The sequence below is a fragment of the Daktulosphaira vitifoliae genome, unplaced genomic scaffold (genome assembly GCF_025091365.1).
Source record: "Daktulosphaira vitifoliae isolate Bord-2020 unplaced genomic scaffold, ASM2509136v1 Scaffold_1, whole genome shotgun sequence".
Classification (NCBI taxonomy): domain Eukaryota; kingdom Metazoa; phylum Arthropoda; class Insecta; order Hemiptera; family Phylloxeridae; genus Daktulosphaira; species Daktulosphaira vitifoliae.
Genome location: NW_026099572.1, coordinates 76,110,666 through 76,124,918, shown reverse-complemented (window position 1 = coordinate 76,124,918; position 14,253 = coordinate 76,110,666). Strand labels below are relative to the sequence as shown.

Genomic DNA, 14,253 nt, shown 5'->3' with positions numbered 1-14,253 from the left:
TTTTTGACCTGTCTACTTGACCTTTAATTTTCCCTGATATTTTTTCAAAGTTCTAATGTTAATTGAATAATTTGTAGTACTGTTCATCTATATATAAACACAAACACACAAAAAAAAAAAGTAGGGAATGTTTTTTAAAATGTATTTTTTATTAAAACTGAAACAACAACGATCATAATTATTTTAACTTAATCATAACACAAATGGATAAAAGGTAACATTCATTTATACACTTATTTAATTATAAAAACAGGATTTCTCTAGTATTCTTTACAAAACTTATTTACAACTTCATCTAAAATTAACAAGGAACAATAAAAGTTTACAACACTTAATATGTCCACAGGACATAAAATTTTCATTGACATTATACACCTAATAAGTCAATAATTGGAAACAAAGAGATTATTCGTTAGGAGGAAACTGCCAGATAATGTTCTAACTTGAACAACTTAGTCAACAATTTTAATAGTTGAAATCATAATTACAACATTTGGCATTAAAGTATATTTGTTTTGACCCAGTCATTATTGAAGATTTTTAAGTTTAAAAAGAGAACTTTTGAACTATTTATATATACGTATCATTCCTCCCTAACACAAACATCACAACGAATATCTATAAATCATTACAAACAAAAATCATTTAAGAGTTAATCGATAGACTAAACACAGCTCTCAGGTATATTACTGCTAGACATCATTAACTTTTCTTTTATGGCAGCTCCATTCAGTTCCGATGTGATGCGATGACCCTGCAAAATAAAAATGTAAAAATCATGTTTCTTGAAATATTATCAATTACGTATTACTTACTATACGTTCTTTCCGTAGTGTATTTTGTGACGAACCTGATATCCAACCAAGTGAGGAATCATTGATATTTAAACAGCCACCATTAGTGATATTCAAAACATCTGATGGATCTATTAAAAATTACAAATTTTTATTATAAAAATTATAAAATATTTGAACACGACAATTAATGTCATAGTTGGTCTTTAAACGCCATAAAAAAATTATTTTAATTTCGATGAGTTGCATAAAAATACATTTACTTTACGATTATGGATTTTTATTTTGAGTTCGCTATCACAAAACTTTGGTAATACAAAAGCACAAGAACATTTTTTTTCAATAAAAATGATTATCACGAAGAAATTTTGTATGATGATTTTTGAGTTAATTACAAAAAAAAAATCTTAGTACTGTTGGAAACAAGCAAAGTAGAGGATTTTATACAGTAGACCCAACATTATAGATTAAAATTTCACAGTGATTAACATTATTAGCATAAAACAATTCGATGTAATGTTTACAATGAATGACTAAAAAAATTGAAACATTTTTAACGAAAATTTTATAAATTTTGACCTTGGCCACCTATTATTAAATTTTGTTTTTTAAAAATTAAGTTTAAAGATCGCAGACGTTTCGGAACATTATCAAAATTTGAATAAAAAAAATCATGATCGGTTTATCATAAAACTTGATTACTTTCAAAATAAATACAATATTCCAAAAAAAATTTTACTTTTTTTTTAGTTAGGTATATTTCTTGATTAATCAGCTAATTATTACTTTCTAAAATCATTTCTTATAACTTTGGATTTACAAAAAAAAAAAATATTCCGTCAGTAAGACTAATGTCTAAAATATTGTCAATAAAAATTTCGTAATTATCAGTTTAGTTTGCAGAAAATATTTCAATATAGAGTAAAAACTAAAAATAGCAATACTCGACTTTTTGTTATCAATTGCAAATTTGTTGATTATATACCGTTATTAAGGGGATCCAGTGAAATTCCTCCAAATTATAGAACCGATAACTTCAATTTGTGATCTTTTCAGACGTATCATTGAGCGAAATCAGTCAAGTAGGAGCACTCCTCTCTTTCTATTTTGTGTCTATCCAAATGAATACTCTTTGCATACGGATAGACACAAAAATACTATTATACTTTTACATATAAAAGCAAAATATATGCTTTTAAAAAATTGTACGCCTAAATCCAAGAAGTTTAAAGCTGGCTAAATTTAAGAATTGTCAAATTATTTTTTTATGAATAATCTATCTCTATTAAAATAAATAAAATTTTTTTAGATACAAAAAAATAAATTTTAATTATAATTAATTACATAACTATCAATAGATTACGCCTCTCTTATAGCATATACATTTTTAACATCAATTATTTAAAAAAAATTTATATTCTCTTTCTCTATAATTTAGAAAAGTACTGGAATGTATCTATTTGGCATTCAATGACCATGGAATTACGATTTATTCTGAGACTCTTTTTTTATTACTTGTACACTTTGTGATTGACCTATCTCATTGTTGTTTTTTTATTGGGTTCCGTTTTTTTGTCAATCTTATGTTTCCGTATTTTTTATGCATATTTTATTAGATAGACAATATATTATAATTTTGGTTATGAAACCATAATTTTTTTCCCAATTTCTACTTAATATATTTTTTTAAGTAATTTTTAAATTAAAACTTTTGAAAATAAACAAAAAATAATTTTCTTTTTTGCATTTTATGATTTTAACGAGAACATCTTTATAATGAACAAATATCAAATAAAATAATATTTATTTTATTTACAAATTAAATAAACTAGTTTAAAAAAGTCATTACCATATTTCACTTGAATCAAATCTGGATCCGAGTCGGGTTCCAAAAGAGTAGTGGCAACTTGTCCATTGTTTCTATGATGAACAACTACTTGTTTATCTCCGGATAATCGCCTCGATGAACGTTTCCTGCTGTCTGAACTTTTTATTTTAACAATTATTACAATAGTTAGTATTATGATCATCACTATAATGCTAGCAGTCGTTATCATAATCGGCGAAACTTTCAACACCGGAACGCCAAAACCTGAAACAAGATGAAATTTTTTTTATGTTTTGTTATCTAAAATTAACAAAAAAACATGTATACATAAGAATCATGAATTTTTCTGAGGCAATTACTATTCTTTTCTTTCTTCTTCTTCCTTGCCTTAATCCCAACTACTTGGGGTCGGCCACACTTATCCTAAAACTTCCACTTGACACGATCTCCCACATCTTCTACGCTCACATCAGCTGTCCTCATATCGCATTAAATAGCATCCCTCCATCTATTTTTCGGTCTTCCTCTACCTCTTCTTCCTTCAACATTCATTTCTACTAACTGTTCTTACAGCTTCCGATTCTTCTCTCCTCATAACATGACTAGACCATTTAAGTCTTTTTATCTAAGTTTTATCTTTTCTATCTAAGTCTTTTTTAACCCCTTTCTGCATAAGGTCCTATAAATGGTACAAATTAGTTTTTCTCATATATCTCGTTCAATATTTATTCGTTTACGTTATTTCATGCATGGCTGAATTCGTCACAAAAAACCAAACAAATTTGATATAAGACTCTGTTATCTACCCGTAAATGTGTGTACTGTAATTTAATAAAAATCGAATAAAATATTTGATACGGCATTATTAACTTTCGCGCATTTTTAGAGTTTGATAACATGATTTTTGTAACACTGATTATCAAACAAAAAAATACTAGTCGGTTGGATTTTTTTGCAGATTTCAAATAATGTAAGTACATCTTTGTAGCTTAAATATTTTTTTAAATAATTAACTACGCGTAATAACAGTTCAGATAATCTGTGCCATATTTGGTACAACATGCACAAAAAGTATTGTTTTAAAATTTTTTTTTTGCAGAACAAAAACATGATGTTATGTAGAACAGTTTTACATACAGTACAAATACCTGAAGGAAGCTGTAGCTCGGCATCAGATGATGAAGACTTATATCAACCAAAAAATATATTAGTATATGATTCTGACAGTGAGGTAAGTGAAATAAATGACAATATACTCGTAATACACGATTCTGATGAAGAACCCGATGATTATGATGACATTCCACTAGATGTTAGATTGAAAAATGTTAGAAATGATCCAGTTTTGTCTAATATACAAGCAAATAAAAAAACTAAACCTATTTGGACCGTAAATCATCTTAAAAGACCTGAAGACCAGATTAAATTTTTAGGAGATATAAATTTACCTACTAACATTAAAAATATGATATCACCATACGAGTTTTTTACTATATTATTTCCTAAATCACTTATTTCATTTATTGTTGAACAATCTAATATATATGCTAGTCAAGTACGTCCAAATAAACCAGCCAATATCAGTATAAAGGAAATGGAGCAGTTCATTGGTTTATGTCTTAAAATGTCTATTGTACATGTGATGTTTATTTTTATATTTTGTTTTGCCTAATTAAATATTAATTGTTATTACTTGGGCTACTAAGAGATTTTAACTGTTAATTAATTGTTTATTTTTATAAATATAAGAAACTAAATCAATTTTGTAATCAAAGACTGTTTACCAACAAGAAAAGTGATATACGAAGTAATAAATATAGTTTATTATAATAATGCGAGTATTATTTCATAACTGCGTATGTCCCATAAATGGAACATTATAGCGATGCATACTCTAATGCATAAGATTCAAATATGGCACATAAATAGTTTTGGTGCACATTGTTCCATTTATGGCACACATTACACTTTAGGGATTTTAGGGTCAAAAATGGTCAAAAAATTTTTTTTTAAATTTTCCATGTCACTACTATTAATTCATATAAAAAAGGGTTAAGGCAATTACTGTTACGTATTTATTTTTAAACATCATTTTTTTAATCATTTTATTCAATGATGTTGGTGACTAATTGAAAAATGCTAGTGAAACACCTAGATACCTTCTCAAAACACCTAGACATTTGATCGCCTACAATGGTCTTCATACATTTTTTATTCTAGATTTTGTTATTTATTACAAAATACCAGTTTATAATATTAAACTCGATATTTTTCCTAGTAAAAAAGTTTGAAATTTGAAAATTGATTTTTGTCAAAAGATAAAAATATCCAATGATGTACCCAGAAAAATATAAATATTGAACCACTACCCTTCACGGGAAATGTTTTTACGATATAAATTTCTTGTATTATTATATTGATTAATATTTTTAGCGATTGACGGAAAATAGCGTTTTAATGTTGAAAAGTATATTAAGCAAGTTTTATTATTTATATATTATTTTTTAAAATAAGAAAAAGTACTATACATAATTGTATGCTGTGTCTGTGCAATGAACTTAAGCGTTTTACATTTGATTATAAAACCTAAAAAATATAACATCAAAGATAGTTTTTAAACATATTTAACAATAAATAACTTATCTTATTCAGTTATTGTATTTATTTACTAACGAAATAATTTGAAAGGCATACAAAGTTTATACATCTGTCTTGGAAACTCTGCATTTGAAAGATTAGAGTTTTTTGTGGATAAAAACTGAGCAGACATAAGTCTTCTTTATGGTTCATTCATTTTTTCCAAATACACATTTTATATATTTTTATACAGTCTATAGAAAATGACAGAGTTATATAGAAGTAGGAATGTAGATTCTAAGAGGTGCTACAAAGAAAACGTTAGTCATAATTTAACTTCTTTGTGTAAGAATCTTGAGAGTTTCAATTAATTTTCTCATAAATACATGTTTGCATGTAGGGTGCAATGATCTTTATGTTATTTTAATTTGTCGACTATAATACTATGTTTAATTATTATGCTGACCCTTTTGTATAGACTTAGCTTTGAATAATTTAACAAGGTTCCGCAGAAAATGGTACTACTCCCAAGACATAGACAGAATCAATTACACAGAAGATTATGAATAATAACACAAACTTTTACATTTATGTTAGTAATATGTAATTTGCCAATTAAATTTCAGATACATTTTGAAGTAATAATAATAATAATGTGGATAGTGGATCTTTTAAATAAAATTGCCTTAGTAAAATTATACTCAGGAGGCATCAATAAAATTTCAGACTCAATAAAAAATGTATAAAATTATTATAAATAAAACTTCTCATTATTCTGAGTTCTTTGTTCCGCTTAATTTCGAAAACTAGTACATACATACTAGACAATGTTTTTTATTGACTGTTGATAACACAGTTACTCAGAATTTGGGTAATGATAAAGGTTTATGGCGTAAATTTTGAATATGCCCTTATTATTCTCATTTATTAATATTTTGAAACAATTTGAATATTTGTAAAATTACTGTTTACAAAGTAATAAGTTTTTAATAATTGAAAAATAAAAAATAAAATAAAGGGCATAAATATTTCACACTAATTTACAGTATTTTTCTTTTAAGATTAAAATTAACATTTTTACTTCGAATTTGGGTCTACACAAAATAGCTTACTTTTATTTAACAAAGTATCTTTTTTCCATTGTTCTTATACCTTTAAATATATTTTAATTTTTCTTTTTATATAAATAATTTATTTAGAAGTTAAAACTCATAGAGTTTGATTTAATTATGGAATTCTACAAAAAAATCTTATTAGGTCTATATTAAAAAAAAAAAATTGTTTTATTAAATTTAACAATGTTAAATATATTGAAAAATAAAAAAAGCAGTTCTTACGATTTTATCAATTTATTAAGTTTTTCGTATTTATAGCTATTATATTAACTAAACCTGATTAGAAATACAATACTTTTGTACTTGTTGAATTCTTACAACATTTTCTATAAATATAACAAATAATAATGATATAAACAATAATAATAAAAAAAAAAATTATAGAGAAAAGTTCAGAATTCTTTTTTTTATATGACTATAAAACAAAACTTCAAAAGTCCATATCGGAAATTTGCAATACATTTTATAATATTATATTTTAGAGTATATAAATTGTTTTTAAAATATTGATGAGAGAGAAAATTCAGGAGCATCAAAAAACTCATTGGAAACAAAAAAATAAGTTTTCATAAACATTTTACTACCCAAATCTTGTCAAGCTGTGTTAATTAAGCAATTTATTTTCAAAACCTACAGCACTTCTTACCAAAAAATGTTACTTAAGACAAAAAACAAATTTTTAATTGACACATAAACATTACTTAAGACAGAATCATACATATTTTAACGATTATTGGTTTGATTATTTTTAATTTATATTTTATTTTCTATCAAAGATGCATTGAAAAGTTTGTTTACATTTACTTTTGAAAAAGTAGTTAAATTCAATGAATGATTCGCATTTTGTTATGTTTTTAATATATTACTACAGGTAATTATTGTATATGTGTGACTGACGTATATATTTAAATATACCTACTTTAATAAAGTAGTAGAATTACTTAAGTGATGTTGTTTAAATAATAATAACGTAATATTAATATAACAGTAAAACGCTTACAAGTGTAAAATAATTAAGAAAACTTTTTGTATATTTTTTATGGAAGTTACCTACAATACCCTGAAAAAGAAAAATTCTACAACGTAGACTTTAACAGTATTTTTGAACTATAAAGTACACATGTTATAAGAAAAAAAAAATCATCGAGTCGTCGATCGCATGTTTTTAATTATATTTAAACTGCAGAGTACATACCCATTTGATTTTCAGAGCTGGGAAATGAGAATCTGGGCAACGTGACTGGTGCAGATTTTCCTTTTGAATTTACGGCGTACATTCGAGCTGTGAACAAGACACCCGAAGCTACTTTTCCCAATGAGAAACGTGGCACCTTTTTGTTTGTCAAATTTCTGTACAAAACTTCATCGTCGTCGTCAATGTCTTCAGCATAAACTTCTAGTACAAAAGATTGACTTAATCCTCCGTCGTAACCAGGTTCACATTGGATGTCCACAGCCCCATCTGTATTATTACTGACTGTACAATTATGAACCGATTGTGGTTTACCTTTAACAATATTTTAAACACGTATTATTTTGTGAATAGTAAATATTACAATTTTCTACACAGAATTATAACTTAGTACAATCGTTTGAGAAATAATTTTGAAAACATTGCGTATAATATTAGTTATCATGGTCTTAAGACACTCTGATGCGAATTTTTAAACAAATATTTTATGAGTTTTTTCGATTTTATAGTAAAATGGTGAGAAAAATTGAAATAAAAAAAAAATTAAGTAATGCATTATTATGGAGTATGACAATGTTTTGAGACATATGAAAAAAATTCGATTTATATAAAACTATTTTGAGACGTTTAAAAATCTTAAAAAACAACTAAAAACACGTTGGAATTGTATGACCTTTGCAAATATCCAATTTAAAAAACGGTAGCACAGTGACGACGTGGCTTATTTGAGACATGTTAAATAGATGACATCTGTCAGCGATTAAAATCACTATTATAAGAATGCAAATCTGTAGATAGTGTTTAATTTTAAAAACTAGTAGATTATTCCAAAAGCAACATCAACTCCTATTTCCTTAATTATGTTATGATTAGTAGTTTTTTTATTTATAAGTATTGTATATGTATAAATATTAATTATAGAAATTAAATATAGTATGAAATCGGTATTTAATATTTTTATTTTTACGGAAAAACTATTAACATAATAATGTAGTTGTATATTTCATTACTTTTAACGTGTAAACAAATTTAAAAGGCTTGATGCAATACTTTTCAAAAAAAAAAATAAATAAATAATTGTACTTTTTACGGAAAAATTATAAAAAGTTATAAGTAGTATACAGAATGGTTTTTTAATATAAGTTATTTGTTTTCTTTAAAAATAATAATAATTATTATAAAAAGAAAATTATTATTGGTATTTTATAATTTTAAATATTTTTTAATTTATCCTTTATACTTTATGAAGTATTAACTTTATTTATTAAATGGTCACGTGCATATTTAACTAACTAATAAAATAAAAAATAATCTAATTAAGAAAATGAATATTCGATAATAATTTTTGAAATAAAACATTTTTAATTAATGAGTAGTTATTAACCTTTTTAAGTTTAGAGTGGAAAAAGACCACGGAAAAGTAATGATAAAAATAACATAACCCACACTTCACCTTCACTCAATATTTTAATATAGTTATATAGTCAAAACAATGGGTCAAAAGCTGTCATCGACCAGTCATTTTCCTAATTAAATTATTTTTTTATTATATAAGCTAGATATACAAATATATATATACATATATATATCCATTAAAAAAATAAAGTTGACAACTTTTTAAAGTATAATAGATGAATTAAAAAAGTAATTATTAACTGATATATTGAGAAATATGTGAAACTAAAAATTACCAAAAATAATTTACACAACATAATTATTATATGAAAAGAAATTGAGTGGCGAGCATTAAAAGAACCATTCTATATAAAAATACAAAATACTATAGTTTTAAGCAAGTAAATGGAATGTGTTAATTAAGATTGGAGTTTCAATTTTAATTTTTTTGGCTGATAATTTTGTAAGATTTTTTCTTAATGTAAAAGAAGGAATATTTACTAACATTTTCTTTGAAAAATACATTATCACACATACCTATTTACAATGAAATAAAAAATAATTAAGAAATACATTAATTTAAAAAGTATATTTACAAATAAAAAAAAAGCAAAATATTAAAGGTATAAAAAGATATTTGTCATAAGTATAATTTAACAGAAATGTGTGTAGAATAATGGCTAATTCAGAAATTCAGACGAAGGTTTTCAATATTTTGAAATTCTTTTTAATTGAATTTTTCATTAAAATAATTGCATATCTAAATTTTTTGATTTTCAGATGAAAAAAGGAAATTTGAATAAAATAAATCATGAAGATCCATAAACATATTGATAAACTATATTAGTTATAAAACGATTATCATGGACCAGTATCATAAAAAAAATAGGTTTCTTCATTGCCATTGTTCATTATGGGAAACATAAATTTTTGTTTAGTATTGAGTTGTTGTATATCTGTGTATAAATATCTATAGTGACATTATACTATTACTAAAGAAGTGTAGATTAAAAAACAATTAATGATGGAATGTTATGATAAGTGCTGAACAAATAACCGATAAAATATCGATTCAAGTTTGAATAGGTCAACATGTCATAAAAAAACAGGGATATTTGTATATAGAGCGTTCAGTAAGTAAGGAAACGGGTTTCTATTGTTTTCATTGTTTATAACAATTGACCCGTTTCCTTACTTACTGAACACTCTGTATAATGTAGAAATAGTGTCATTAAATTCTGTTCATTTTTTCTATGAGAAAGGTGTATTTACACATGTTCCAACAATCAGAATTATCAAGTGTTATCAATCATTTGTTATTTGCTCGGTAAATTATGCCCCTTGTAAGGGACATTAGGAATATAGGACGTAAATGGACTAGTGATTTTATCATTAACATAATGATAATGTTATGACGTAATTTTTAGCAATATTTTTCAAATTAGCTTGTTATACTAACCCGTTTATTTGCTTATATATTATCCTTAAGTATATTGTTGTGAACATAATAATAATAAAAATTAAATTTTTCATTTCTTGTTATTAGTATAAAATAAATTGTATGTATATTTTTTGCAGAAATAAAAGATGATTTAAAAAATTTAATATTAGTTTATTCAAAACTATTTATTAAATTTTCAGTGAACATTGAAGATACAAATAATCCATGAAATATTACTGAATATAATGTAGTAATATAAACTACCTTTTAGTTTTTGAATAATATGATTCTCTTTGGAAATATAACTCACATAAAAAATCTATTGACTTAAAAAGGTGAGTCAGAAATCCTACACTAAATAGTCCTTCCAAGAACATGCTAGAATCGTATTTTTGGGAATGTCAAAAAATGTTTTCCTCAATCAGCACAATACTACCAATTTTATTCGAAAATTCATAATGTAATTTTGAAATTTAGTGAGAAGGGTGAGGATAGAGGCCAATAGATTGCCCCTGACTATGTTTCAGAGCTCTATAACTTCAAAATGAAAGAAAAAAATCTTGATTTTGATATTGTAAAATTTTTATAATTTATATTTTGATCACCTTCATTGCCAATTATCATCAGAGAGGACATATTCGAAATAATTTTGTTAAAAATTGATCAAATTTTATAAAAACAATGTTTGGTTTTATTGAAGCTTCTTAAATCAATAAAAGCGAAAAACAAATTAATTCTAGAAGTGAAAGGGTATAAAAAAATAAAAATAAAATTGATTAATGCAAACACAATTATGTTTACCTGCTGCCACCATTTGAAAAAGACACGGTATAGATTGATGACCTACACCGTTTTCGGCCCAGCACGATAAAGTGCCATAGTCCAAATCGGCTACCGGCGTGTACTTCAAGACGCTTGAAGTACTATTCGACGTGTATCGTTCTGGATCAATTCCAATGATCTCTCCAGAATTATTAAACTTCCATTTAAATCTTTTTGCCGGTGGATCAGCATCGACTTCACACAGAACATCCAAACTTTCTCCACGTGAAGCTCCCAAGACGAGCACGTGATCAGTTCGGCATCCTGGGGCATCTAAAGCAGTAATGGATTTTAAGTCAAATAAAAATATTTTACAATAAAATAAAAGTAATCAATACTACTGCTTATATATGCTCTGTAAAAGAATATATAAATTCATTTGATTCGGCATTCGTTAAAAATGTAAACATAACGATATTTTTTTGATGGTATAAGTCGCATAAAAAATAATTTCTTTATAGTATGACAGAATGCTACATGAAACTTTTTAGTAAGAGTAATATTTTGCTCTATTGTAATAAGTATAATACATGGGTGCGCATAATGTATCTTTGTTTGACTAATTACGCACCACTGCGTTCATTTATTATTTACACCAGTAATACTTCTTAATATTATGTATTAACTATATGTTTGGGAATTTGTAATTTGTAAGCCACTTGCGATATTATCCATGGTATGCTATGTATTACATAAATACTGGAATCCTAAATAAATCCCTTCATTGCACGTATCTTCACAAATAGGTTACAACAAAGATGTCGGATCTTAATTGATGGATGGGCTATTCGCATCGAGTTTAAATCCCGCGGTCAAAATGACGATACATTACTTGACATTGCTAGTGTCGTGTATGGGAATCACGTGTGTTAATGGGTTATTGGAAAATCTCTGCACATATTAATGTGCCTTTGCAAAGGAACTACGGATATTGCCCTCTTCCTATGTCGGTATATCACTTCAGATATAAATGATTTCTGGAATTCCACAGAGTGAAATTTACTCAAAATTATCATATCAATATACTAAGAATTAATGATAATTCTAAACGAATGACAGCATACTATTCACTAGTGTCTATGCATTAGCCGATTTTATTATTAAACAAATAATGTGTTACAAATTAATAACTTATTGCATAATATGTAATAAATATCAGTTATGTTTAACGCCTTATTTTAAAAGTTACGCTTGCGTTTGAGAGGACGGGAAAACCTCTACTTAGAGTCCAGCGCAAACTTAAAGTTAATTTGTGATTATCAATATTAATTTTTTTTTTTAATAATTGTTGAAAAAATGAATTGTTAATTTTAAGAGGGTGATTTGGAGAATTTTAGGCTTCGTCCTAATTTTTTAGATACTCTTAAGAATTAATTACCGCGCCAGTAGTTTTAAGTTCTTTTTCAAAATATGATAATAACTTTCAAAAGTAGTTAGCAATTTTTTGGAATCTTTATAACTTTAAATTTTTAAGTTAGCCTACCAAAAAAATAAAATGAAATGAGGGGACGTCATTTCATTTTATTATTTGTTCATAATTTTTAGATACAAGGATGTACATTTCTTTTGTCAAAAAATTAATTTATTGGTATTTCGTTTTGGATGAACTATTATTATAAAATACAATTGTGATACGGAAGTTATGGGAAACCTGTCGAGGAAATAAACTGAAAAATGATGAGCTTCACTTTACTAATAGAAGTATTTATTGTTAAAATATCAAAATTGAAATAGCTAGTTAAATCGTAAGCATAAATAAGGTATAATGTTTTCCTGCTAGTTTAGTAAATGGAAGTATCACGAGGTGCTTTTCCTGGTATGTAGAGCCCAGCTGTAGTTTGAATTATAAAATATTCACATGGTGAAATGCTTAAATTATTTAATTGAACTCGGTCGTAAAAAACATGCGTACGTATATCTACTCAATGTGTCAATCAAAAATTAAATTGTGGATAAAAGAGTGTTGAAATGGTTACTTAGAAAATGTTGAATATCTTATGAGATATTTATTTAATAATCCTATTTGAATTTCTAAAAACATATTCGGTTAACAATTTTAATAATTCAATAAACGTTTTGTAAAAGCCCAGCACAGTGGGGACGTGGCATAATTGGGTCCAGTATAGATTTAATCAGACGGTGATTAAAATCACTTTGTGAAGTTGTTTGTTTTTAGCTTGTATTATATTATATGGCTTTTACATTTTTCAAAAAGTTAATGGTATAAAATCGACAATTTTAACAAAAAAATAGCATGTTTTTTATCAACGGCGACTATTTGAAGATAGAAGATTTGATATTCGAACAATTTTTTTTTTATCATATAGTATATGACATAAGCTTTAATTAACTCATGTTTAAATGATCATAATTGTTGGGTGTATTTCCCCATTTTCGGGGAACGAGGGAAATTTTTTTTAATTTTTGAGAAGAATGTCTTGTACTAGATACAATTTATGTTTTTTTGATTCAAAATATTTAAAAATAAACGATTTGAAATTATTAATTATTAATATGATATAGCGCTATAATTCTTATAATACCTAACATAAAAAAAACCCAGCACAGGGGGGTCACGGGACAGTGGTGACGTGGCATAGTTGGATCAAGTATAATGATATCTGACAGTGATTAAAATCACTATAAAAAAAAACGCTTCGATGCAAATCTTTAGATAGTGTTTAATTTTAAAAAATTGATGGATTATTCCAAAAGCTACATGATCTGCTAGTTCATTATTAATATCCTAATTAAGATAAAGTATGTCGAATGAAAAAGGGATTATTAAAAAATATTATTTCTCATAAAAAAATAATGTTGATCCATACACTTTTCAATATGTCATAGCATTATAAAGTTAAAAATGTAAAAAATAAAATCGAGAATTTTCACACAATAATAGCATTCGGTAGCCATTTTCACCGTGAAGATAAAATAAAGTCCGAAATTTTTTTTTCGCATAATAAAGTAGATTACATTAACTTTAATTTAAGATATAAATAAAAGTGCCAGACTTTCCGGAACACTTTCAAAATTTAAGTTGAAAAAGTAAATTTTTTGTGAAAAAGTTGTCATTTTAAATCCCCCCC

The 14,253-nt window shown here is 25.9% G+C and overlaps 1 protein-coding gene across 2 annotated transcripts in view; it reads right to left on the bottom strand.

Annotated features, from left to right (window-relative positions):
* Positions 1-145: 145 nt before the first annotated feature.
* The window catches only part of LOC126897039 (nephrin), a 163,421-nt gene continuing 149,313 nt past the window's right edge, over positions 146-14,253 (bottom strand). For both annotated transcript variants that reach the window (XM_050670395.1, XM_050670396.1), the window contains exons 10-14: positions 11,144-11,437; positions 7,510-7,821; positions 2,644-2,886; positions 816-925; positions 146-754 (exon numbers count right to left, since the gene is read on the bottom strand). In XM_050670395.1, coding sequence (XP_050526352.1) covers positions 665-754; positions 816-925; positions 2,644-2,886; positions 7,510-7,821; positions 11,144-11,437 — 1,049 coding nt within the window. In that variant the 3' untranslated portion in view covers positions 146-664. The remainder of the gene's footprint in view (positions 755-815; positions 926-2,643; positions 2,887-7,509; positions 7,822-11,143; positions 11,438-14,253) is intronic.